This window comes from Empidonax traillii, unplaced genomic scaffold (genome assembly GCF_003031625.1).
Source record: "Empidonax traillii isolate 1590-97213 ecotype Southwest subspecies unplaced genomic scaffold, ASM303162v1 scaffold419:size1009643, whole genome shotgun sequence".
Classification (NCBI taxonomy): Eukaryota; Metazoa; Chordata; class Aves; order Passeriformes; family Tyrannidae; genus Empidonax; species Empidonax traillii.
This window is the reverse complement of record NW_020955612.1, coordinates 55828-83589: the sequence shown is the minus strand read 5'-3', so window position 1 is coordinate 83589 and position 27762 is coordinate 55828. Positions and strand designations below refer to the sequence as shown.

Here is a 27762-nt window from a genome sequence, read left to right as displayed (position 1 = left end):
GGGAAAATCATGATCCTGGGTGGGAACAGGCTTCTGTCGTGCATTCTGCTAATGCACAACTCTTCCTGGCTTTACATCGTGTGCCCTCCACAGAACCCAACACAGCTCCAGTGTGTGTGTGAAAAGGAGAAATGATCTGAGGTGGCTCCAGGGGAACAGCACTCACACCCAAGTGACGAGTTTCCTTTTTCTCTAAACTGGCTTTGTTTTACCAGAGGATCAGCTGGCTGTGAGCACGACCGGGAACGAGGGCTCTGCTTGGCACCCCACAGATTTCAGGTTCGTCGCCCACCACCTACTTGGCAAAGTTGGCGAGGTTCTGGATGACTTTAGCGATGAGGGTGAGCGTGCGAGAGGTCTGGTCGTCAGGGTACTCCTGCATCAGGTTGAAGAGGCTGGGGGACATGATGGCAGGGCACAGGAAGCGGAGGAAGAGAGAGGCACTGATCAGGCGCTCACTGATGTCCTGCTTGCCCCTGTTCAGGCACTGCTGCTTCCAGGATGCAAACACCTCCTTCAGCTCGCGAGGGAACACGCTGAAAGACAAGACACCGGGAAATGAAATCGCACGGCGACGAGATGCGAGAAGTTGAACTGGTGATCAGTCACCTGCAGTAATTATCTGCGAGAAAACATCATCAGCTCTTTTTTTTCACCTCCCCTTTTTCTCTCTCTAGGCTAGGTAATGTCATTAGGCATCTATTCATAGATCCCCATTTAATCTGGTGATACTTAAGCAGTCTTTAGAGCATCCCTTGTTCATATGAGTTAAGTGAAGCCATTTCCAGACATGCTGATTTGCAAGCTAAGAACTACTTAGCCATTGCTACCCTGGAGCAAACAGGGTGCTGGGAGTACTGAAAACAAACTGAACTCATCTCCATAACTGACAGTCTTACCTCGCTTGTTAAGCTCTCAATACTGTGCATGTGCTTCGTTCTGGAGCAGAAAGGCCCCTCTTCTTTCACTGCTCCTCAGAAACAGAGACTAATAGAAATCTCTCTGCCAGCACTTCCTCCCTGTGATTTCCTGTTCAATTCCACACACCTGAAGCGTCTAAAAGCTTCCTGTACACATCCAAACTTGCGGCTTTTCATGCCAAGTTCAAGCTGGGCTCTCATCTCCCCACTTTATTCCCTCCTTATCCAGTCACACTCAGTACGTGTTCCCTTGGCAGAGGATTTGGGCAGAAGCTCCTGCAGGCATGGTGTGTGTGGGCTGGGACCCTTCAACCTGGGCACAGATTCCACCTGCAATATGGTGCCACACGTAGGAAGGTGGAGGAGGGGAAAGAAGGGAGTCTGGGAAGGTGGATGGGTCTGTGCTCATTCCCTGAGCCACTGCTGTTCTCTCACTGTCAGGGGAGGAACAGGCACCCCCTGAGCAAACAGGGAGAAGGGGAGGGAAGATGCCTTACCAGTAGGAATTGATAATCTTGCAGAAGACCAGCTCACAGCACATTTTCAGGTTGCACTGATGATCTGCTAATTCACTCTGAGAACAACGGCTGGGGTCCGCTTCGCAGTTTTCATCTGACTCATACACAGCCTTGATAAACTCCCCTGGAAAAAGGGAAGAGGATGAGAAACAGGGCTGGACACAGGAAAAGCCTACTTGACACACCTTTAAATCCTGATTATGTCTTCCCTTGGCAACTGCCTGTCCTGCTGCCAGTGTCTGCAGTACAGCCTCCAGACAACAGATGTTGGGGACAGGACTCCTCCCAGCCTTGTCCAGGCAGAGCACGGCCAGAGCTCTGATGCCTCAGCCTCCTGTGCCCTCACTGTCCCCAGGTACAGGTGTAAAAACAGGATGGCTTGGCTTTAGCAACCCTGCAGACACTTCACTTGGGGCCTGAAGAGGAGGATTTCACTTTGTATTCAAACCGTGTTATCAGCCATAAAATTATCCACGGTCTGAGAAATGAAGCTCTGTGTTACTTTGTCTTTGTAATTTCCCCAGGAAACGCACCTGGCGATGATATTTATTTACATTATTTCTAAATATGCAGTTTTTTCTAATTTTAAAAAAAGTGTCACCTTGCTCTTGAGTAAGAGTAATACCTGAGTTCTAGCTGGATGCTGCTAATTTTCACAGCCTCTTATATCAGCACCTTACAGCATTTTTATAGCCTGCATCTTTCAAACTCCCTGGCATTTCTGTCACCCTCCCCTTACAGCACCACAACAGAAGCTGCACACGCACAAACCAGATGAAGCTGCCTTTGTCTCACATACTGGAATGAACTGCTCACTAGTTTCCCTCTTCTATATGCAGGCACACTGAGTGGTTTTCAAACTGCTGGTGTTCACTTGGAAAAACTCTTTATTCACTGATTTAATGATTCGATGTCTTTCGAGTTCATCTCCTCAGATGATCTCGTTGGCTCCCAGCAAATGCCACAAGGCTTGTTTGTGCAAAAGGGGTTTGTTTTCAGCCTTTGTCTTCCTCAAACACCTCCCACCCCTCCCCAGATCTCAACTCAGCAGTGTGTTATTGCAAGCAAAGTAGGCAGCATATTTTCTTTTTTTTTTTTTTTTTTTGTGATAGGGTCCAAAAAATTTCAGGCTAAGGCCATCTAGGCCATCACCTCCTTGCAAAACTCTTGGCATCACCTCTGTTGAGCCAATTCTGTTCTAACTGTTGCTTACTGGATAGTATTTTTCTTCCTTAAACACATTTCATAGTTTACTCCTTGTGGCCCACGAGACCCTGCCTTAATCACATCTAATATGTCCTTACAGATGTGTCACATCTCCAACACCAACTGTGGTGTCATCAATCCTTTCACAGAACATGGCAGCTGAGCAAAATGACATTTAGAACCTGATAAAGGATTCGATGGGGATATTGTCATGAGCAGTGCTGCCCCGAGACACAGACAGGCTGGACGACCTTAGGGGGATTTTTCCATCTCTCCTGTCTGTGATTTACCATCTTATCACTCAGCGCTAAATGATGTATTAGAAGTCATTAATGTTAAAATATTTTGATGCAATTACTGCACATTAAGGAGCTTGCAGTCAGATGTAATGGAGCGGTCCCACAGCTGATGATGGCTCAGCCTGCTGGGAAGTGCAGCACAAAGTACCACGGTGCTCGTTTCCCCGGACCGGGCAAGAGCCGACGACTGCCACTTACGCTCAGCGGTTCCACCCAGGAGAGTAAGAGCACCAGAACAGGCTCATTACACTTCAGAAATGGCCAAACTGGATATAATCACAGACCTGACTATGCTGACCCTTGGAGCACTAATTTAGCCAGCTATCTATCTCCTTGATGCCCTGCCAGCAGCGTCTGGGACTGCTGAGGACAAGCGAGACTGCTGGGAAAGCAAGCTGCTTGGCTTTTTTTTTTTGTTTTTCTTTTTCTTGGTTTTTTTTTTTTTTTTGAAAGGATGTGGTGTGGGACTTGGCTTTGGCCTGATCTTGTTTCCCTTGTATCAATTTCCAAAGCTTTCCTCACCCCAGAAAGAGCAGGGGGATGGGCGGATAACGCAGACTGTGCAGAGTTGGTAAAAGCTGACTGCAGGGTTTCTGTGGAAAACAGTGTGCTCCTGCTGCATTTGGGGGGACAGGAATTCCCAAGGCAGCGCCTTATGACTAGAGCAGAACCTTTTGGTGCAAGTGGGACAATAATACAAATATCAGAATCCACCCCAGCACATAACTGTGGACATTAAGACCCTGCGGGGGGAACGGAGCAGGAGATCCCAGGTTGGTCAGGCAGCTTTAATGAGGCAGTGAACAATGAGCACCTGGGATAAACACAGGCAGGAGGCTCCCCTGACAGGATACATCTCCATCTCCTGCCCTGGGATGCTCGGCAGCCCTGCAGCCTCACTCCCCGGCCTTCTTCCTCCAAGGACACTGTTTCACAATCCCTTTTTTAAGCCTGTTTGTTTATCAGATGGAACAATCACCACTGCCCACAAAGAAACTGCAGTGTTACACCTTTTCATGACACTAGAGAAAAGTTACCCAGGAAGACAGACCGTGGTAACACAAGCTTTAAGAGGGACTCAGCCACGTCAAATCAAGCCTGCCCTTGCCCTGGGTGCTCCTCTTGCAGGCACCAAAAAGGACCCTCCTCCATGTGGAGGAAGAGCACTGAGAGCAAGACAAGAGTGTGCTTTGCTGTCTCCATACCAGACTTTCTTACCCAGTGCATCCTGAAGGTACTTCTGTCCTACCAACTTGAGGTACTCCTCAATAGCTTTGGTAGCAAGTGTGTTCTCCCTGAAGATCAAGACATCATGTTCCCCACAGCGATCCACCTCAGCCATCACCAAGTCAGTCAAGAAGTCCTGAAGAAAAAGGTCAGATGGCAAAGGTTGCTTTAACCAGACTCAGTCGTGCCAGGCTAACTGCAGAAGCCCAGAAGGATGGGTAAACAGAGGAGCCAGAGGATTACTGAAAATAATTGCTCAGCTTGGGACAAGGGGTGTGCAGCTGACATGTGAAATAAGGGCCAAGGAAATAGCCACAGCTCCTCTTGGGTTTATTATACTTACAAAATGCTACAGATCACAAATTATAAAAGGAGAAGCAACAGTCTCTAAAATAAAACCTTTATAGCCAAGCTCGTGTTTCAGTTTAGCTCCTGAACAGAACCCCTCACCGGTTTATCTGTGGCTTTGTCTGATGAAACAAACTGTGCTATTATATTTATATTTTTATACAGAATATTCCATACAAAGTTGGGACTTAAAAGTCCAGGTTGGAAGTGAGGCATAAGTTCTTACAGCTTGGTGAAAATGAAATAAGAAGTATGGCATAATAATTCACAAAAAAAGGGGTTCAGGATTTGGGGAAAAAGAAGTTATCGTACTTGCTGTGGATCTATATGACTTAACTTGAACTGTATTCAACTGCCCAGACAGGAACTATCAGCAAGCCTTGATACAGAGAATAACCTCTTGATATAAGGTCTAATTCTACAGTAATACTTATTTCCTGAAATGATAACTTTGTGTGAGTCAAGGACATTTAGTACTCTTGGTTTCCAATCCATTATTTCTTTTCAAAAAAAATGCGAGAGAGTTCTTTTCACCTGGTGCAAATTGGGAACATGCAGCTGCATCCCCACCAGAAACTGGAAATGCACCTTCCTGGGAGCTTTAGGTAATGGCAGCCTGAACCACTCGGTGCTTCACACACCAGGAATGCAAAGCTGTAACAGCTGGATCTGCAGGGATCCAGAGCCTTTTTTCCAGCAGGATTTCAATACAATCCCAGCTACCAGCTTCTCTCAGACAACTTGCTAAGGAACGAACTCCTATCACACACTGTCGCAGAGCACCAGCCTCCCCGAGACGTACGGCCAGGGGCGTGTGATTATGCAAACAGAAAAGGACCCTTCTGGAACAGTTAAATGAGGCTGTCTCTTGGATGTTGCTTATGGCCATCCTTCCACCTCTCTGTCCCTCTGACTTGTGGTTGGTTGGGCTTAACTTGCTCTAAGTGGCTTCACTGCAAGGAGCTGACTAGAGCGTGGCACTGCTCACACCCCCAGCCGGAGGCGGCTCCCGGATAAATCAGCGTCCCTTAATGCTTCTCAGAATTGCCCAGGACCCGCAGGATAACTCTCCCACAATCCATGTGAAGGAATCAGTGTGCACCCACAAGTCCTAGCAACATCCTTGGGGCAGGTGGGATCACCATTAACTCGGTATAGAATCTCCAAGTGGCTGTTTAAACGCCGGCCAAATCGATGCCGGCATCGATTTGCTGACTCGGCGCTGACTCAGCGCTGGCACCCGCTGCTCATTGTATCACAGACTTATTTAGGGAAGATTCTATTTGGAGAATTCTCCAGTTTATCAATCTCTTGCTTTTTTGACTCCTAACCTACACCCTGATTTTAGAAATGCAGGAAAGGTTCCTGAACATTCAAGTGTAGGCCCTAATTTTTCAGAAGAACACGAAGATCTGAACTTCCCACGCTTACACTTTGTACACAGCACCTTCTGCTGCTGATTACGGCCATGGGCTCCCCAGTTTCCACCTGAAATCACCCATCAGTAGCCAGAGCCGCTCCAACAGGAGTCACCTGTGCTTACCTTTGCTCTCCCAGTGCTCTGAAGAATGTGCACCAAGGCACAAGCCATCTCCTCCTTGTTCTTGACGCTGATCACGGGTTCCAGCACGGAGCACAGCAGGCTGTAGTTGCTGGTAACATACTCTCCAAACTCTTTGTATTGCTCCATGGGCAAGATGGTGATGGTCTGGTAACGGGACTTGATCCGAATGGAAGGCCCCCCAGACTTCCCCTTGTTGGCTGTAGGAGTGCTCACCGGGTACCATTTCTCCACAAACTGGCGACCGGTCACGCTGGCCGTGGGAATGTTGACCAGCCCCACGTAATTGTTCTTGTCCTTCTTCTTCTTCTTCTCCACGTCCTTGTAGATGTGGACCGTGATGCTCTCAACCTGCGGCAGAGTGTAGAACTCGAAGTGCTCCCCCCAGAAGATGTTGTCCGCTTTCGCTTTGCTGGTGGTGCGGGCAAAGAGAGTGTCGTCAAGGCACAGCTCACAGAAGTATTTCTTCTTGGGGGTCAGGTCCTTGGCCTCGATGATCCAGAGGCGCAGCACGTTCTCAGCTCGACGGCAATTGTCCTGTGCAGAAGAGAGAGCTCGGTTTTGATCCCCAATCCCGAAAAGTTCTGTCTCCTAAAGCAGCCTTTTCTGTCCGAGGTAAGGACAGTGCCAGAACTCAGCATCAGACTGATCCAGAGAGAACCAGAATCTCTGGAAAACTGGACATTTTCTAAAAAAAAGGTAAAGGGATGTCTTTCGTGTGGTCAAGGGTGGGGACCAGAAGATTTTTCTTCTTCAAAAGCTGTATGTGAAATACTTTAGAAAACAAACACGCTGCACAGGAGCCCCTCGAAAGCTGCTGGACTGGTGTGGCACGCTGCCTTGTTTACTCTCCTGAGTAACTCCCAGAGCACTGTTTGCCTGTCCCTGGGAGGTGGGATGCCAGCTCTGGAGCGACTTACCAGATTCCCCTTCTCACTCCAGCTCCAATTACTTTTATTTTTGTGGGGGGTTCTTTGCCTTTTTTTTTTTTTCCTCCCCGAACTGGGCCCCTACAGTAAAACATGACCCTTAGGAAGCCACTGCCCCATCCTGGGGGGCACTGCAGCAGAACTCCAGCGTGCAGGATGCCAGGCAGGCCCTGGGGCAGCGATGGGCGTGTATTTACTCACTAAAGGTCTGACCTACTGCACTCCCTGGAGCAGCACACGGCAGCTTTAGGCACACGGATGAGAGGATGGCTCCCCAGACTAAATTAATTGAGGATGCATCTGTGGGAAGCCCTGGTACACCGGACTAAAATCCAATCACACCACCTCCATCCCTCCGCTAATCTTATTTCCGCAGTTCCCATTACCTTCATCGGCTGCGATATTCGGCGTATGTTTTCCATCCACCAGTCCCTCTCTGCTGCAGAGGAACAACTGAAGCATTTACTGCCCTTGGAGTAGGTTACCTGCAACGGGTAAACGACAGGCTGAGTTCAGGCAAGCCTGGGAGACACGTAAGAGGCTGCAAAAAGCGAGGAAGGAGATAAGCAGTGCTCGAGTAACAAAGTAAATAAGAAAAAAAAAGGCAGGTGAACGGCACAGCAGCCTGAAAGGGGGAAAGGTTAAAAGGCCCACAAAATGCAGGGAGCAAAAAAACCCTCTGAATTTATTTAAAACTAAATAAACATACGGGGAGCAGCAGAGGCTTCTCTTAAAGACTTTTAAACAAAGCTTTAATCAACCAGTAATTTTTTTTTTTTTTAAACAGCTGTTAATTAATCCATAGCTATTAAAGTTTGCTGTTTCTCCTGTCAAGGCCCAGAGGCAGATGACTTGGTTACCAACAGTGTAAGGGCAGGCAGAACGAACAGTGCATTAACATAAGGCAAAACACACTGGAAACGATGACTTCAGTAAATAAAAGAAGCATTTCCGAGGGTCCACATAGGCAGCAACAGCCTAAAACAAACTGAGGGAGCTGTGCTCTGCTGCAGCCACGCCACTCACCGCCATACACAGCTCTGCTTTCCCACAGGAGGGAACCACCTCCATTTCTTGCACTGTTACGTGGCCTGACAGGCCTCATTTACTCTTTCCATTCATTTGTGCACACAATTACAAAGCAGTTTGAGGCTGCAGCGTCACAGCTAAGCCGTTGCCAGTATTTTCCACCCAACTCCCCAAACCTAAGCAAGCTGCAGAGTGCTTCCAACCAGAAGAACGAGGCTGAAGCAAACAGGAACAGTCCCTGGATACATCCCGAGGGAGTAGAGCTCGACATGCTGGTTTACTGCCAGAATTTTCCAGGCCGTAAACAGATCTTTGTTCCAGAAGTTTAGACCCATCTGACTAATCCTGCAGAAGAACAGAGAGCCACCCGGCCCCGCCACGGGCAGGTGACGATGGCTCAGCTGCATCCAAACACGCATGGATGGCTCCCTGTGACAATCCCTGTCGGAGCTGCGAGGGGAGCACCCTGCTCACACACACGGCCTGTTCCTGGCACAGAGCTCGGAGCCACGGCTGGAAGAGCAAAAGGATCTTTGGATCCCGCTCCACAGCGCGACGGGCACGTCCGTGGTCACCGAGGTTTCTCCTCTGGCAGCCTCGGAGAACAGGCTGTGCTAATGGAAGGGGGCTCTGACTGGAAAGCCCATTTCTCGGTTACAGTAAATTTTCTAAATTTAACTGTAGGTGAATTTGGATGCGAACACACCGTACTACTGCAGGTTCATTGCGCTGCACGGACCGACTGGACAACTGCACGCAAACCACACGCGCTCAGATATTTATCAAATTAGAGAGATTTTTTTCAATTAGGAGACCTGGTAATTGAAAAAGATTCCTCCCTGTTGAGTGATTGATGCCATTAGCCTCAAGGACTTGAAAATCACGTGCCGGTTCAGCAGCCCCCACCCAAAACTCGGCAGGGCAGCCGACCTATTTTCCAGTTCCCAAGTCCGGGAGCAGAGATCTCCAAGGGCTCAGGGAGGCTGAGAGCTGCGTGTCTGGAGCTCACCTCGAAGCAGAAGTCCCGTCCAAGGATGCTGCTGTGCAGCGGTTTGACGTAAACCGCTTCTTCTGCCGAGAAATCCAGAGTCTCGATGGTGTTGGCGTGGTTCAGTAAAGACTCATGGGAACGCGACTCCTTCAGCTTGGGCAGCTCACGTGGTCTGCAGGACAAGGAGGAGAGGAAGCATCACTTTTCTCACCATTACCAAAAGAGCTGGCAAGATCCCAGACAAAGCTGCAGCTTGTTGGTGCTTATTCAGAACAACTTCTGCAATTAGTCTGCAAACCTTATGAAAATAACATTAGGCCAGTAACCCCAGACTCCCAAGGGAATATCCAGCTACACATGCCTAGGAAGTCCATTCCCACTGACCTAGAAATTGTAGCTGCTGAGCTGTCAGTGAAAGAAAAACAGCAAACCAAAAAGTTCAGAACTTAACTGCTGAAATTTAAAGAAAACCCATAGATTGCTTTGGACATACTACTGAAAATATTTGTTACTAGCTGGATTAGTAGAAAATTATTATCTGTTAGCAGCAAAAAGCACACGGACCCCTAAATCTGTAACCAGTGCAGAATGAAAGCAGATGCTCTTGATTTTTAACAAACAAAACTTTTACATTAAAGTCAAATATGCAAATTCCTTCCCACTTCACAAATGCTTAAGTCAGTCACCTGCATTCCTCAGGCTTCTTCCAGTTTGAACAATTTCCCATTTTCTGGATGCACCCACTCTCTTTCAACTTCTCCTGACTAACGCTCATGGCTCCTCCTTTTCAGTCAACTGTCCTGTAAACCCCTGAGCTCCACCACAGCTGCTATCTCCCAAATTCACAGCACCTTTTTATCAAGGCAGCCTTCTCTTTGTCCCCACCAATTCTTGAATATTTCTCAAAGACATATCCCTCCTTCCACCATGGCACAGCTTTTGGCAAGCAACAGCACCATTATAAAACGTGTCCTAACGCTTTGTGTTCTCTCCCAGTTGGATTTAATGCAACATTTGTGCATAGCAGGGAGCTCTGCTGTCACACAGCAGCGCAAAATGTGCCCATTTATAGGTGACATGGTGACATCTCTGCTCCTTCTGACTCCAAACTGACTCCTGGACAAGAAGCTCCTGCAATAAAGTGATACAATACTTGAGGCACAGCCTGCATCTCAAGGTAAATGCCATGTACAGGCACATCTTATTTTTCCTGGGAAAAATTCCTGGCTGGAATTCAGTCAAAGCCTTCACAGCTGACCAACAAGCAGGAAGAGCACAGAGTCCCAGCTTAGCAGAAAAGGAGCTGCTTACCTGGCAGGTCTAGATTTTGCCAAGATATTGAAGCCTCTGTGGTCAGTGATCCCTGAGAGTGTGTCCATAATGTAGCTGCCCATCCAGCAAGTGTGACTGAGCACAAGGAACAGATGTGAGAGAGGCATCAGCTCTCTACACATCACACAGAGAAGGGTGGTGCTCCTGCATCCACCCTCAGAGTATTTCCTTTTTTTTTTTTTCCCCTTAATTTCAAAAAGTAATTAGTTTTTGTATACTCCCTTTACAAATCTTATAAAAAAACCCCCAAAGCTCATATCCTGCGTCCTTCGCTAAATCAAAATTCTCCTACCTGTGACCAACTCTATAGGGAAACAAAGAGGAAAGAATCCCATGCACTTGGAAAAGGCTTCTTAACAAGACCTTGGGTACCACAAAGGGTACATGCAGTGCAACAAGCAGAGCTCACCTGACTGCTCTTTTGTCCAGAATGAAACGCTGAAGGTATCTGAGCAGATTCACACACGATAAGATTTATTACACAGTAAGGGGAGAACTCTGTTCCCTTTTAATATATTGAATGACCTAAGTGCAGCCAGCAAAACCCTTTGATGGGAGGAATATTCCAAAGACACTGATTTCAGATGCAAAGCAGCAGCCCTGGTACGAGGCTGTGCTTTGTTCTAACAGGTTCCAGCAGCAGCTGAACCAACGCAAACCGAAAACCTCAGCCATGTATAATTGAGCACTTGCTGCAGTTAAGGTAGGGCAAGTCTAAAATAAACACACCACAATACACCACTTTAATGCCATCTCTGCAAAATCCTCTCTAATTTCTCCTCTCAAGAAAGCACTGCTGAGGTCACTTGGCTTCTGTCCCTGCCCCAAACTCTCAGCGATTCCAGTCCTTACGAAGCACTTGGGTGCTGAGAGCCTGCAGCCAGCTCCTGGTTGAGGAAGGAGAGCATGGAGTGGTGGGAAGAGCAGGAAGAGGAAGGGAAAGATAAATAATTGCCAAGGAAAGGAGAAAGAAAAAGAGATTTTTGCAAATCCCGGTTCAGCGGAGGCTGCACTTGGAGCGAGACAAGGCGAGCAGACCTACATGAAACAATCGTACAGCCACTTAGCAGTGCATCCCCAAACCATAGCGGTGCCACATGCCACGGCCCTTCCCTGCAAACTTCCTTCTCTGGGCTACATCTCAGACAAGAAATCCTGCCGGGGGAGGAAGAAAGGCACAGGACAAATCCACGAGGAGTTCTTCCTCAAGCCTCAGGTTACGGATTTCAGCCGAACATCCTGCCAGGCAGATAGGCTGGGGCAGGGGGAGCAGCCAGGGAGGAAAAACAAAGCTCTCTCCTCGGTGGCTGCGCTCCCACCGGCCCCACGGGAGCTCAGAGAGGCTCCCAGGAGAGGCTCCCAGCCTCATGTTGCCATGACACAGCCTCCCCTAAGGAGATTAGGGAGGGCTGGCAGCACAGAGAGGCAGCAGGCGAGGGGAGGCCGCTCCGCAGGCGTGGCAAAGGTGACCTTTCCAGAGAGGGAAGTTCCCTCCTCCTCGTCCTTTCCTAGGAATTTGCTGAGATCCGGTCATTAAAGCCAGGGGGAGAGAGCGAGTCATCTGCCCAGAAAGCCTCCAAACAGCCTCTGGGGACGGGGCAGGGGCAAGGGCAGGTACACACAGTGCCTGCACTCCCTGCCTCCACATCCCAGCCCGCAAGTTACACCTTGCAGTAGCATCTCTTCCGCTCCATCGCTCCTCTGACTGGGCAGCTGGGAGCACCTGGGTCTGCTGCAGAGCAGCTGGAGCACCGCTAGTTTCATCGACTCAGGGTCCCTGTTCGAACAACCCCTTGAAGTTGCTGTACTTAAAACAGCTCAATAAACTGGTTAAGTGGCTTAGAATTGGCGCTGTGTCTTCCACAAACATCAGGGCAACAGCCGTAAAGCTGCTGGGTAGATGCAACCGCATGCATTTACAAACACAAGCGCAGGCATTTGTAAGCACCGCGGCATAGATTTCATCTATTGATAGATCTGCAAAGCAGATCACTGGCTTGTGCCTAAATCAGCAGCATCCCGATCGATGTAGGCAATAATTACACAGAAGTCATAGTTCTCTGCAGCTTTAAAGCCTCATCTGATATGCCGAAGCAGTAACAAGGAAAGGAAATTGCTTGCTGGCTTCCCTTTGGCATAGATGCCACGAATTTATTTCCCAATGTCCAGCAGAGGGGCTGGATTAACAGGGTCCTTCCTGCATTAGGTAGGAAGCTACTGGTAAAATGAGTGTTGCTCAGTCTCTGTCAGGAGAGAGGTAATCCCAGGGAAGCAGATTACTGTAAACAGGAAGATCACACATGCAAAAGGTGGGGGAAGGGTTGTTTGTACAAATCTGTTTCTGTTAAACAGCTCCATTAACAACACAAATCCTGTTTTAAATTACAGTTCACCTCCCGAGATCAACTTTTTATCCTGCTGCTTTTTCTGTCTACAACAGAGACTGCAAAGGAACTACGTGGGAGTTCAGAGCCAACAGTTACCGAAGCACCAAATAATTCTTACACAGGTGTTCTCCATTCTTTCTTTCCAATAGGAAAAACAGGCAGAGGAGGAGCATGTCAGGGACATTTTAAACTTCTCACCTCTTTTCACCTGTTTGGGGGTACTGGTCTTCAGAGCTGCATCATTTCCTTCTAAATCAGAGCCCAGACAATGCCCCAAACCACTGACCTGTGACTGCTACTGGAAAAAGAGTTCTCCAACCATCCCATCTTGCTGGCCCAGCCCCTAGCTGACCCTCTCTCCTTGCACACCGAAATTCAGTAATTTTCCACGACAGGAAGATCTCAGTTGTAAGCTGGGAACTGGGAACCTCTGGCATTCAGTGGCCACCCATGGCACACAGCAGCCTATTAGCCAACTTCTATTATATTCCACCCTCTGTAAGGCACGTAGGATAAAGGGTTAAAATGCTAATTGCTCCGGTTATGAAGCTCTCCTGCTGGTTTTGACCTATTTAAAAGCCAACCTACAAGGCACAAAAGACTTCCAATTATTGAGCTTACCAGGGAGAGAGCACTACATGGCTTGGAAAACAAGCCTGTGGACATCAATAACCCGAAAGATTAAATAAAATAAACACTTAAAAACGAACTTTCCTTTACCAAACTGGCAGGGAAGGAGAGAACACTCAAGCACCCAACTACTTAAGCAACCAAGCCTCCACCTGGCCTCGCGGGGAGCTGCACACTGCACGTAATTCCAGCACAATCCCCGCGTGTTTAGAGACGCTCCCCGAGATCAGAAAGGCAAATTCAATACTTAGCCACTCTGCCACGTCACTGGGCTGTGATGCAGGGGGGCTTTCTGCTGCCATTCCAGCTCCCAGCCCTGCCGATGCCGAGCGGGGCCGTACCTTCCTCAGCATCCCCTGCGAGGCACCTCCGCTCTGCCAGGGCTGCAGCATCAGGTTTCCCTGTCCGAGCCTTCATTTTGTAGGCACCACACCCCGCTTCGTTTTCCAACTGCCAATTAGCTGAACATCCCATTACCTGGTCAACAATTCTACAAGTCTAACCAGTTTCATTATTAATTTTTTTTTTTCCCTCCCCCAAAAATCAGAAACTTAGGGTAACTTATTTAGCTGCAAGTTCTACTCAGGTGAGATGAGGCTTTTGTTCAGCCTGTTGTTTCAGTCTTCCGCCTCATTGTTTGAATCCTGGATTTGCAAAGCCCTTCCCTGACTGCCCACTCTCCCTGTGCATCACAGCTTGCCTAACAGACACCTCTCAGGCTGAATTTGACAGCAGGAGAGTTCTCCTGGTCTCTGCTGTTAACGTTTCCAATTGTTTGTTTTTGTTTTTGTTTTTTTTTTTGATGGACCAGAGATGCTCAATTGATTCACTTTCATTTCACTGCTCAGCTAGAGGTGAATGCCATGTGGAGGAGCCCAGGCTTTGCACAAAAGCATCGGCCATTAGGAAATATGATTTTATTAAGGGGTCAAGGCACCCCAGCACCAAGGGGAAGGTTTGTGACAGCCACTGGGATCTTGTTCAGTTTCCACTGAAAACCAAACACCTGTGTGAGGACTGAAAAAAGCTTGGCCGAAAGAACCACGTCCACCAAACCAGGAGAGAGGCGTCTCTCCAGAAACAAACCACTCCTCCCCTCTCCCCATCCTCCAGCGTGCTGATAGCAACAGATATACTGAATGGATGCAAGCTCAGAGTGAGTCAAGCCTTAATAAGGCATTGTGTAACACAGATTTCTATCCTGACATCTAACCCAGGGTGAAAATCCCCCACCCTTTTTCAAAACCCGGCATTAAACAGGCACGAACCCGAAAAACCCGGCAAGTTTTGCTTCTATTGCCTACACGATCGCTGCTATTTTCTCACTGCAAAGACAGGAGGAGGGGGGGAGCAAGAACTCACCGAAAGTAGAAGAAGCTGCTGCTGGAGGAGTGGCACCGTTTCACCATGAACCCCAGAGCCATGGTTACCTGCTTCCCTGCAACCTGCCAGTGCCCATTCCGAGCCAGCGCGCGGCGGATCCTGCGCCCCACACGGCCCCCGCGCCGCGGCTCTCTCGTAATGCCATGAAATGACTTTGAGCAAAGCAGGAGGAATCCCACGTGGCACTAAATCCCAACAGGGCAAAACCCTCCCAGCTGTCTGCAGGGCTTTGCTGCGGTCGCCGAGACCATATGCAGCCAGTCCCAACCGTGTTCGTCCCCTCACCGTAAACAAAACTGTTGGTCCTCTTGCAAATATTCTCAAATTCCTGGCCTCAAACTGAAAATACTCATTTGGTCTCTCCTTTCAAACGTAATTTTCATTAAGTCTTTTCTCGTGCTTTTTTAAAAAACACGTTTTATATATTAATGACACTCATTAATACGTAACAACCTCATTAGTATGTCACAAATTAATAATGACAAACATTAGGGACGAACACGTGCGCGCTGAAAGGCTCAAAGGATGCAGCGGGAAAACAGGCTGGGGAAGCTGGGAAAGCTGCTGCGGTGCCAGGGTGCCAGGTCACCTCACGGAGAGAGCTCTTGGCAACCTGGGGAGCTGCTGTACTGGCCACACACCTGAAGAGCCTCATTCCCACCTGCCGTGGGTCACAGCCCAGCAGAGCCCGAGCATTTCCACACCGGTGCCTCGGAAAGGCAAAATACGCGTTTTCAAGCACGACAGACCACCCAGCGAACAACCTGAACCCCAGTGACAGAAGGGACGTGAATTCCAGACTGAGAGGCTGTGGATTTCTGTGGTACACCTGGATGCTGATTCACAGCTCTCTCCGCTCCCCCCATCCACTAACCCAGATGCACTGAAATAAAGTTAACAGCCAGAAAGGGCAGGTGGGCCAACTGCTTTCTGCTGAAACAGAAAATCTGATTACGAAAAATCTGCAACTCATCTCCATCACTGCTCCCTTCGACATTCCTGGCTCCTTTCTATTTTGAATCAGCTCTGAACAGACACCACCCACCCTCTGTTCCCACTCAGCATGGCATGCAGTGTTACAGTATCCCAAATCTTAACGTACACCAGGATAAATAATCTTCCTTACTCCAGAATTTTGGAGATATTTATCTATAAATACCTCCACTTTCTTAGCAGGACCCAAAGATCTGAAAAGCATGGGAAAGCAATACGACAGTAGCCTCTATTTCCTTCTAATCCTTGCAGATTTTTAATTTATAAAGCTGTATAATACTTTCTTTGAAGGCAGGGCTCTTCTATTTGTCAGAACAGGAAAAGAGAAATGCTATCAGTCAACCTGGCCCTCAAAACCTGTGTAACACCATGACATCACCTAGAACCACCTGCTTAAAATGGGAAAGGGCTGACTCACCGGGGTAGGACAGGAAAGTTTTTGCTGCAACAGATCAAGACTCAGGAAGAACACAGGGAGAACAGAAGGTGAGAGAGTGGCAGTTCCTCCTCATGAACTTAGAGTCAGCTGCTGTGTTCAATAATGCCACCATGTGACAAAGCACCTGGATTTTACGCTTTGCAGGCCATCAGAGAAAATCCACGTTTCATTCGAGCCTAGCTGATAATTTGTGCCAACACTGGCAGGGAGTAGAAGGGGACAGGGAGTAGATCTGTTTTTAAAGAGACTTTGCTGTGTCTAACACCATGCCTTAAATCAGAGTTGTAGGAATTAATTATAGCTGCATTTATTGGCTTTCCCAGAATGATAGCACTTCCTTGACAGTGCAGAAGAAAGTATCCAGCACAAGTACCAAGCTCAGGAAGGACAACCAGATTATTCGTGGCATATTTATTACAAAAATTCAAGCAAAGCTGGTTACAAACAATGGTAAAAACAACAGGTACTTGAGCTCCTTTTATAGCCACGTTGCAACACCCTGAAAATAGAGATTTATAAGAATAAACTTGACTGAAAGCAGACTGGGTGGACATTACCATGACTGTAGCAGCAAGGCCATCCCCATGGACAGTCACAGCTGGGGAAGAAGCAGGGTTTGCTGTAACTCCTGGCATTAACACACCTCCAGCATCCCCAGCCTTGCTGGGAGATCCCTGATCTTATGGTGCTGCCTTTCAGATGGAGAAGACAGCACCACTGACTGAAGCAGCACAGCATGACAGATACAACTAATGAATTCTACTCTGCTAAAGGAGAAGGGAAAAGGCACTAAACAATGTAAGAATCACAGAAGCCTGGCATGGCCTCGAGTGCGGGGCAACCTGTTTTTCACTCAGTCTAGTTCTCCTGCTGGGCTACTGTGAAATGTAACACAGAGTAATGTTTAATAAAAACAATCAAGAGACTTTACAAATAGTTAGGAAACACCGTGTGTAGGAGCTTTTGCTTGCCTCATGTACAATCCATTCCCAGCCCGAATCGCCAGCCAAAAACTAAACAAGGATACACCAAATGAAGCACTAAAAGGGTCAGAAATTACTGAGTTTTCCAGTTTTCTGAAAAACAGACCGTTTGTTCATTGCAGCAACACTGCAATAATTAAAATGCCAGCACTGCAACCATTAGCAAGGATCCTTGGTGTGCCTGAACTGCACTGGGCACCTTGGGGCTCTTCCAGCGCTGCTGGAACCGACCTGCTCACACCAGCACAATTCCTCATCTCAGCCACAGCACTGATCTGCAGGCAAGCACTGCCTCCAGCAAGGCAAATTTCTCCAAAGCTGATCAATCCCACGGTTTTATATCATGGAATTGGAACTCTGCAGCTTAATTGAGACAGATGCAGCAAAATGTATATTGGAGTCCATCTGCTTAACCCGAACCCATCGACAGCTGCTCAGAGCAGCAAAGTTTGCAGTCCTGTATCAGCAGGACATTGTACACTAAACTTCTGTGTCAGTCCACAAACCACCCATCTGCCAGCTGCACAATAAACCCCTTCCTTGCTCTCTTCCTGGGAGTGCTCACACGTGCTGTGCGAGGCACCGAACCTTACCTGTCCTCGGAATTGTTGGGAGATGGGAGACGGAAACTTATGTTCCTGTCCAACTTGGACTGGCTCTTTGTCCTCTTGATGGATCCCTTGAGGCGTTTGCTGAAGAAGCCCTAAAATGAGAAGATGCAGAAGTGAGACAGGGAAACTGATGCCAGTAATAAATCAATCAGTGCGCTGCCTCTGAGTCCGAGGGCAGCGGTGATTCCCGGTGATGCCCATCACAGAACAGCCTGCTCTGGGATTCCTCTGAGCAGGAAGGAAGGCAGAGCAGGATTGTCAGTGACACTTTCAGGGTGTAATTGCTTCCAATTGCAGTAATTAGCCCTGCTCACATTATGGGGGCACTTCAGTGAATTCCAACTCTTAAACAAGAGAAACCCCACAATTACCATTTAATATTCATTATATTTGTTCCTACTTCCCCTTTACACGCCATGTTTTTAATTCCTGGTGAGTTTAAGAGTACAGATGTCTTTTACTATGAGCTTCTATTGTGCCCACAATTGCACTTAGCTTTTCCTTTTTAATTTAGATACAGCACGCTAAATCTTAGAGCAATTTGAAATCTCAACAGTCTCACTTGCCAGAATTGAAAATTTCAAGATTTCACACACCAGTGACTTCAGATATCAATTATGGTGTTGGTACGAAGGAAAGCTCAACTCAGAAATCTACTTAGGATCTAAAAATAAACTAAATCTTCAAGAAACCTCTTTTCAAAAATACAACTGTTTACCAAACAATTGCAGCCCAAAGCCATGTGAGTGGGAGGGAGCCTCTGGGGATCATCTCCTGCTCAGTGGGGGTGTACTGCCAACACCAGGTCAGACTAACCAACACCAGGTCTAGCTAAGTCTGAAAAACCTCTGGAGACAGAGGGAACCGAGGAAGGGCAGTCTGTTCTCTGCATCTGAAGGCAGGGCTGCATTTAAGGCTGCCCTTCAATCTCTGAAGCTTTCCAGCCAGCAGGCTCCTCGGGGGTGAAAGTTGCTATCTTCTCCTGATAAAATGGAAAAGAAAAAGGCCTTCTATCTAAATATAGGGGAAAAAAAAACCCCCAAACCCCACCCCACAAATGTACACAGGGTGCTGGGGGAAAAGGTACCGTGAAAAGGGAAGAAGCATTTTCAGCTCTGTGTGTGTGCCACTCAAACTCTGCCCGTGATCTTGCACTTCCCTTAGTCCTGGTGTTGAAAAAGTGCCTTTGAAAAACCCCTGTAATCAATAGATGCTCTTGGGCTTCTCTTGGGGCCACTGCTGGAATTCAAGCAGAGGATGCACAGAGCTTTCAAAGGCACTTTCATATATGCTGACCTCTCAGCATAAGAGGTAACAAACCCAGCCACAGGGATTCAGACCTGGTGGACCCTGGCTTCAGTCCAGCACCTCTCACATTGCAAACATGAAATAACATGTTTTTCTCCCCTTAAGGGCAAATAAGACAAAGCTGACACAATTCAGCAGGGGTGCAAAAGTATTTATATCGAATCGTTCCAAACCCTACTCAGAGAAGGACAGTGAATATTCACATTTTTGTGTGCATGTACAATTTTAAACTGTCCCTGCTTTAACATTGCTGAAACATGTTCTGGTTTTAATTGAACATTATCTACTCCCTAATGGAACAAATATGCTGCCTGGGGATGAACAGGGCTATCCAGTGCTGACAGTACAAAAAAAATTATTAAAAAAAATAGGATAAGAACATATTTAAAGATAAAAGTTATTCAAACAAAGGGTGTTCTTACTGGTCATCCTCAAAAGGCTCGAAAACATTTGCAATTATTTGCTCTGCGCACCTCGCTGGCAGCTCCTGCAGAGCCAGTGCTTACAGATGGACAACCTGGGAGCAGCATGAAAAATTCACACGTGCCAGAACTGAGCAGAGTTTTTCCGACTTCCATTTGCCAAAGGAAATGCCTTTAAATACTGAATGCAGACATAAAAAAGGATGCAGTGATGAAAAACAAACTTCTCTCTGCAGCAACACCAGCTAACTGGAAGTTTTATTTCCTCATGCTACTGTAAAGAAGAAATCCCTGCCAAGGTTTATAATGCAGCTTGCATCATCAAAAAGACAAACCCATGGTTATTGCTTTTCTTATTGTCTGGGTATTTCGTTTAAATACTTATTTCAACGCAAAACAGACTCCTGTGTGGTTCTTACACCTAAATGGAATGAAGTGTTTGAGCTTTAAGAATCATCATGAAACTTCTTTCAAAACAGCGGGAATTTCACTGCTTAACCAAACACCCTCGGACAAAAATAAGTAACTTCATTACCCAAACTCCCAGAAACGATGAGATTATGTTCTTAATAAAAAAAAAGTACAAAATATCTGGTTGGATAAATCGCCTAGGATGCAATTTGAAGAGATCAGTACCGTGTAAACACAGTGTTTCAAGAGGAGACCAGCGAGAGAATAACTGCACAAGAACTGTGCCTTAATCCCTCGAGAGACAGATTTGAGGGTCACACTCAGTGGGACGAAGTTCAATACAAATTCCCCTCAGAACCACAGGAGGTTTAGGGGAACAGGGATGGAGAGGAGAGACGGGGAGAGCGAGCAGTGGAACATGAGCACACACACACAGTCTGTGGAACAGGCTCAGGGCGGGTTCCTCATCTCACCCAAAAGCATCAAACACTGGGGTGAGAAACCCTAGTGATACAACATCTAAAAATAATTCAATCCCACTGAGAATTCTATTCATCTCACTTGGAAATTAAGCGACTTGACTCTCACTCTGCCAAGATCTCCACAGGAGATGGGAAAATTCACCAGGCTGTTGGAACTTCCCTCCATAGCTGCCCAGGGAAAGCACAGAAACTCTGACCCCCCCCAAGTATTTCCAACCCAGGGGAGGAGGCTGTTGAGGGCAGCTTTGGCTTTAGGAAATCCTCGCTCCAAAGATGCCAACTGTCTGCTTGTCCTTAACCTCAGAGCAGCACATGAACTGTCCAACAAACTCAGAGACAGCCCCAGTAGGAGCTGTTCAAACTCCTTGGCTGCTGCTCCCACAGACACAACGATCCCTCACCCTGGGGAGAACAGCCCATGCATAATAAATAATGATTGTCTTGGTTGCTTCGAAAGGGAAAGGTTAATTCAGCCATGAACAAATAAAGCTGGACATAACCAAACACAAATTATCCACTGACACAGCGCAGTGGCACCGGTGGAAGTTTCAAAGCACTAAAACCAGGGTGAAACGGGTGAGAAAAAGGATCATCTTACACACAAAGCTGTCACCTACGATGGGTTCTTTCTGAGGACAAACACATTTGCCTTTGGGAGCTTTGCAACGCATCTTGAACATCTTTAATTCTCGATGAGGAGCACCAATGCATTATTAATAACACCAGGTGGGCAACTTCATTTACAGAGCCATGAGACTTATCCTCTCCGAGGGGAAGGGTTGGATGGGTACAAAGACAACCCTCCAGTGACCGTGGATGACAGCAGAACTGCCTCCCCGCTGCTCTGTGTGGTGAGGACATGAAGCTTTTTATTTCTCAAGATGCTCACAAGCAGCTATCAAGAAAAAAAATATAATGCCATAGCCAAGTGAAAATGCTCTCCTGTGCCAGCAACATTGTAAAGCTGCGGGAGGCAAAGAAGCAGGGGAAGATGGCCAGGTTGGAAAATGGAAAGATAAAACTAGCAGGATATTCTAGGAACGAGCAGCAAACATGGAGAAGTTAACTATTCCCTACAGAACAACACCACAAGGCCAATCTAACTGGCAAGGAGGTGGAGAAGTTTGCTTATAGCCCAATAACACTCAGTATTAAAATATGAGCGGGGACTGCCTTCAGAAAGTCTCTCAGCCACTCATACAGTAGAAAAGCAGAGGAAAACAACTCTGGATACACCTTGGAGGCAAAATACAGAACAAGAGAGTGACTTACACAGTCACACTCCACCATCAACCCAGCCAAAAAACCTGGCACTATGTCACTTGAAGAGGTGGCTCATGCACAGGGCAGAAAACAATAAAAACCATGTTTGGATGTACAAACAAAGCATAAAGCCTGATAAAAGTAGAGTGGTGTTACGTAAATCTGCCATAGCTTTCTCCCTAATGCATCACTCCCCTGATTTTCTCATCTCAGCAAGAAAACTAGAACAAAACAGAACTCCAGAAGTATAAACTGATTAAAGGCAGACAAGAGGGGGATTTACGAATGATATGTTTTAAAGACCAACTATTTATTTTAGGAACAAAAGCAAGAAGGGATTATAGATGTATAAAACAAATAGAATGGAAATTACCTAAGCTCCTCATGCACCCTGTTACATCAGAAAACCAAGGGGCAATTTCACATGAGAGGCAGCACATTTGACTGACTGTCAGGAAACCTTTCCTAATGCTGTCTATAAATGAGCCCATCCAATTCTCCACCACAAGATATTATACAGACAAATTTTTTTTCAGCAAGATTAAAAAAGGATTATGTGTTTATATAAGGAAGAATAACATATGTAGCTGCATTAGTCAGGTTTAAAAATAACAAGAGTGAGCAATAATCACGCTTCAGGACACAAGCTGATCAACAGCAAGGATCAGGAAAGATATTTTTCCCCTGATGGGACAGCACTGCAGATTTGGCCGGATAACAATTTCAACTTCCCAATGAAAAACGGTCTACAGCCACAGGAGGGATGCAGAATAGGATGAACAAGTTTAGGAAGAGTAATAAGAAACCCAAGGAAATGCAGAGGATAGTGTAACGGGGATACACTGATGATACACCTGCTAATAAAATGCATTATAAGATTGCTTGTGTGCTGCATGATATGCAGTCAAAAGTGCTAAAGGAATCAAATTTCCAAGTCACTGGCAATTAAACCAGAAAATTCATGAAGAAGCAAGAACTACCTGATAGCCAGGGAGGGCCACATCAGCTTTTCAGATCCCAGTTCAGCACGGACACAACTGGGAGCAGAGCCTGGCTGCCCTTGTGGGACCTGCCTGCCCACACAGGGCACAGCAGAAGGAAAGAGCATCCCCTAAAAGCCCCTATCCAGGAATTAGGGAGTAAAGGTCAGAAGTCTGGCTGAAGAACAACAAAGCAACGGTGACAGACAACATCCACGACAAGAAGCGGGTCACCTGAGCCTCTCAGCAAGGGTAGGCAATGATTTCCTGACCCTGGCTCCTTGGTCCCCTGGCACGCAGCCAGCCAGCAGCCCAACACCTCAGAACACTTTCTGATAACACAGCACGCACGTGCTAATTACAAAAATGAACGGAAATGAGCTTTGTGAAAGCTCCCAACGCAAACCTGGAATATCTAAATATCTAAAAAGAATAATTACAACAAGTGATAAAGTATCAAGGCAGAAGAAAGGGTCCAGTGGGATGTGGTGGGGATAGTGGCACTGCTGCTTCTGCTTAACATCCCTGTTAATCATCCGGAAGAAAAGTTAAACAGCACATTAATTACACTGAGCTGTATTAAATTAGGAGGTGAAGTGAGGGCCAGGGAGGACAGGGAAATGACACAAAGGGTTGGGAGCAATTAGAAACTGGTAACACGCATTCCTGTGAACTTCAGTTCCAGAACTTGGAGAATCAATTGAAGGGAATTAAAAGCACAAGAGCAAGAAAAGTGATAAAAAGGCCAGAAGGACTGATTTGCAGAGGATGCATTAATTAAACTTTGCATAACTTGACTGTTCCGGAGGTGAAGAATAGACTGAGTCGGTGCATATTTAAATACTACTAAACCAAGGACAGCTGGAATGTGAGCAGTGTTTAAAGCTACGTACATTCACAGTTCCTTCCATTAACTAAGGAAGGAAAGGAATTGGATCAAGTCAGATTTACACCAAACATGAGAATAAAGTTCCTGCTGTTGAGGTCCACCAGGCAGTGTCACAGCCTGGATATCCCCATCATCTGACTCAACACTAAAGTTTGATGTAATGAACAAATCTGCTTTGGCAGCAAGACAGTGTGAGGGTTATAAAGCCTATGAACAGCACTATTCCAGAGCAAAGATATGGGTGAGAGCTTAGTGAGCACCCTGGAGAAAGTCAGTCACCCATTTGTGCCTTCTGACACAAAAATTCACAGGACAGGCACCACATCTAAGCCACCACATCACAGGCAAGGGATAAAAAACTAGACCAGATCCAAACAAAAGTGTCACAGCAAGAAAAGGGTGGAAAATGGAAGGAAAAATGTTCGTCTCTGTTAAGGGAGACACATTTGAGCACAGCTGGCTTTTCAAGGAGGGTGCCCTGCTGCCTCACAAAATCCACATCAACAATTCCATCTCTGCACTGGTGCTGATGCAGAATTAAAAACATGTACTTGTATGCCATGGGGTCACACAGCCAGCACAGCTCAGACTTGTCCTGTCCTGGCAGCGCGGCGGGAGCGGAGCAGAGCTCTGGAGGAGCAACAATCTTGCTGACTGCATAAAAGATGAGGCTGGGCAGCCACGAGATCTCATCAAGCTTTGACCTTCACTTGGGCTGGCTGCATTGTCTTCTGTTCCATTTAGCTGTACTCTTAAAGAGCAGAGAGGCAGACAGCATTTCTGTGGATCCAATTATACCCTCGACCAGAAACAGACCAAGGAAGGCAATCCGCAAATATCCTCCACCAGGGTTCCTATAAAAATCATTTTATTTACTTCAAAGATTGCATTTGGCTTTCCAGTCTCATTTGCACTTGTTTCTTTGCCTCTCTCTCATCTTTTTTTTTTTTTTTTTTCCCCTCTCCTATTAGCCAGCAGACACGGATGAATCACATATTATTTGCGATAACAACCCAACCCCAAAGAAGCCAAAAAGGGGGGGAGTGCACTGCGAGCCTGAAGAGCGGCTCAGCAATCCCTCTCCATCCTGCCACTGCAGGGGGCTTGAAGATGTCGATAGCCTCATATTTCCCCCGGCTCCTCGACTCCAATGGCAGGGCAATGAGGGAATGTGTCAGGTTGCCACAGTGCTCCACAGTGCCGCAGCAGGGAACGGGATGCACGGAGGCCGAGATGCTGCCAGGACACGGTGTGTGTGGGAAGGGAAAAGCTGGTTCCTTGCCCACTTATGTGTCACAGTGCCTACTTGTAGCCAGTTCCCTCTGCCTCCCTATTTGTTCAGTCCAATAGTTCTCATTATTAAAAATATGACTTTTCCTTTATATATAAACAGAACACGCCTGTCTGTACGCGAGAAGGCACGTTTCTGAAAGACCTGAAAATTGCCAAATGGCAATTTACGCAGCTCTTAGATGGAGACTGATGTTTTAACTGAGGATAAGGGTATTGGGGGAAACAGGGAAGAAAAAGAAAGGACAAGCACCAAGAGCTCCTCTCTGCATGCACACCTTGTGCTGTGCAGAGTCAGCATTCGCAGAATCCCCTTTAATCCCCTCGATGAGATAACCAGGACAAATCACAGAATCACAGAAGGGTTTGGGTTGGAGAGGACCTCAAAGATCATCTCATTCCACCCCCTGCCATGGGCAGGGACACCTTCCACTATCCCAGGTTGCTCCAAGCCCTGTCCAACCTGGCCTAGACCACATCCAGGGATGAGGCAGCCACAGCTTCTCTGGGCAACCTGTGCCAGGGCCTCATCACCCTCACAAGCACGTAGCACATGCTGGTCCATCTCATGGTTTGTCCTAGGGAAAAGTGTAACTCCTGAAATCATGCTTTTAACACACTAGCAAGTTTAAACATACATCTTTTCCTCCAGTGCACATGCAGGAGGCAGGAAGGCAAATTTCCTGAAGTTTACACATCAGCCCTTCAAAATAAATCCTTCACTGACCGCTGCCACTGAAGAGGCTACTTAAAAAACGTCTCGTCGAGGAAATGTTTCCTTAAAGGCAATTATGCTGCTATAAATCAAAATTCCAGATGCTAAAGCAGTGCCAATTAGCAGTATTAAAAAAACAGATGCCTTGTTCTGAGAGAGCACCGCTGCCTGGTGTTTGAAAGGAAAAAACCTGCACAGAACATGCTGGAAGCCACTGTCCTATTGAGAAGACAGCTTTTAAATAGCTGTTCCGAGATGCAAACTTAAAAAGCTGTAAAAGCAACTTATTATGAAAGTCTCAGCATAATTTTCCGTCAGGATGGAAGAAGGTTAAGCTGTCCCCTGCCTTAAGCTGCTCTCTGTTAGAAATCCAAGCAGTGAGTAGAAGAGGTATGGCACAGAGTCAGGGCCACGGAAAGAACAACTGAGACAGCACTACTCTGCAGCTGCCCCTGGCCCTCCAACCTGCACTGGAGGTGACAGAGTCTGGAAAAACAAAACAGCAAGTTCCCTTACTATTAATCTCCTTTACATGTAGAATAAATCCCTGTCAAATAAAGGCAACCTCACAGACACAAATTCAAAGCTGTTACAGGCACCTCTTACATCCTTGACTTGCAGCTCTTCTCAGACCACTGGTCCAAAACTTCCACGAGGCACCCAAGTCACCTTTCCTGCTTCTGAGAGCTGGGCAATTCTTATTATCAATCAAAAGGCAGAAACTTGATTCCTCCCCACCTTCTCACCCACCTATTAGATGTGTTTGATTCGAGCAATTTTGGCCTGAGCTCATCTGTGTTCTCAAGCAATCTGACTTAACTGCAGCTTGCTCTTTTGAGCAGATCACAAGTTGGCTCAATGTTTTAAAACATGGGTGACCTCAGCCCCCACCTGCACCACAACCTGCTAAGGAGTGACAGAGCGTTAATGGGTTACTCAGAGCGAAACCTTCCAAGCCAGAAGCCACGTCCCCTTGAGAAGGACAGGAGGGTGCATTCTGCTCCTGGGCACACAGGTGGTCAGGCAGACAAAGCAGCAGAATCCAGCTCCACGTGGCACAAATAGCTTCTAGCCCTGTGCTGGTTTATGCCCAAGAAAAGCATCCATGTGCTGCCTCCTGAGCCTATTTGCCAGAGTCCTAAAAGCCCAGCACACCACCAGGGAAAATAAGAAACATTCTGCAAGGCCCTTGATTTGAAAGGGAGCAGGAGCTAAGAAGCATCAGAGAACTGTTAGACAAGAATTAGAGAACCATTAAACCTTTTTCCTTAAGAGATAGGATCAGCATAAAAATATTGTCCCCAGAAAAGGGAGTCCTATAAAGTAAACACTACAGATAATCATCAAACACTTCTGATAGCAGCTTGCAGTTGTCAGACAAAGGCCACTACAATGCACATATACATCTAAAGGCAAGAGCTATTACTTATACATGAAAGCAGAGAGAACAGAGAGTTGCTTAGACATGAAGAAAAAGATCAGACTTTTGAAGGCTCTCAGAGTTCAGAAATCTTCCTGGAACTCTGCGGACCGTGGGCTCAGGATAAAATTCTCAGAACTTGACATAACAGAACATTCCTGTAACAACTTCACATACAGCAAGACCAAGGCCCTTTTCTCCCCAGGTACCACCCAGAAAACAGGTCCCTGAACTGACAGAGGGCTGTTCATGGAACACAGAAGAGCTGACCTGGGAACACACTTCTGGAGATTGTTTCGTTCCAACCCCCTCCTCAAAGAAGAGTAAACTAGAGCAAAGATGCTTGGGACTGTGAGCCCAGCCTGCTTTGGAACACATCTCCAAAGATGGAGACTTCACAGCCTCTCCAGACAACTTGTTCTAGTGCTTTATCACAGTAAGAAAAAAAAGGGTTTTGTTATGTTCAACTGGGATTTCTTACATTTCAGTTTTGTGTTCAGAGGGTCTTGCCCAAAGAGCCTGGCTCCTTTATCCCCTTCCATCAGGTATTTACAACACTGCTAAGGTTTTCCCTCAGAGCTTTCCCTTCCCAAGGCTCAGCAATACCTTCTGCTTTAACTGCTACTTCAGGTGTCCTTTGAACTAAAGGAAAACACGATTCATGGTCTTTCAACAAACATCAGCTGGGAGTCCAGGTTTTGTTCTGGCAAGGAAGCCTTTACAAAAGGAATATTCTTCCCAGTGAGGACAGTCAAGCACCAGAGGAGGTCGTTGAGTAAAAGGCTGTACAATCTGC

The 27762-nt window shown here is 46.9% G+C and overlaps 1 protein-coding gene across 2 annotated transcripts in view; it reads right to left on the bottom strand.

Annotated features, from left to right (window-relative positions):
• The window catches only part of RASAL2 (RAS protein activator like 2), a 77232-nt gene that overhangs the window by 15037 nt on the left and 34433 nt on the right, over positions 1-27762 (bottom strand). For both annotated transcript variants that reach the window (XM_027894177.1, XM_027894178.1), the window contains 7 exons: positions 17769-17878; positions 9047-9200; positions 7395-7493; positions 6062-6616; positions 4162-4306; positions 1418-1562; positions 300-536 (listed from right to left, as the gene is read on the bottom strand). In XM_027894177.1, the coding sequence (XP_027749978.1) occupies positions 300-536; positions 1418-1562; positions 4162-4306; positions 6062-6616; positions 7395-7493; positions 9047-9200; positions 17769-17878 (1445 nt within the window). The remainder of the gene's footprint in view (positions 1-299; positions 537-1417; positions 1563-4161; positions 4307-6061; positions 6617-7394; positions 7494-9046; positions 9201-17768; positions 17879-27762) is intronic.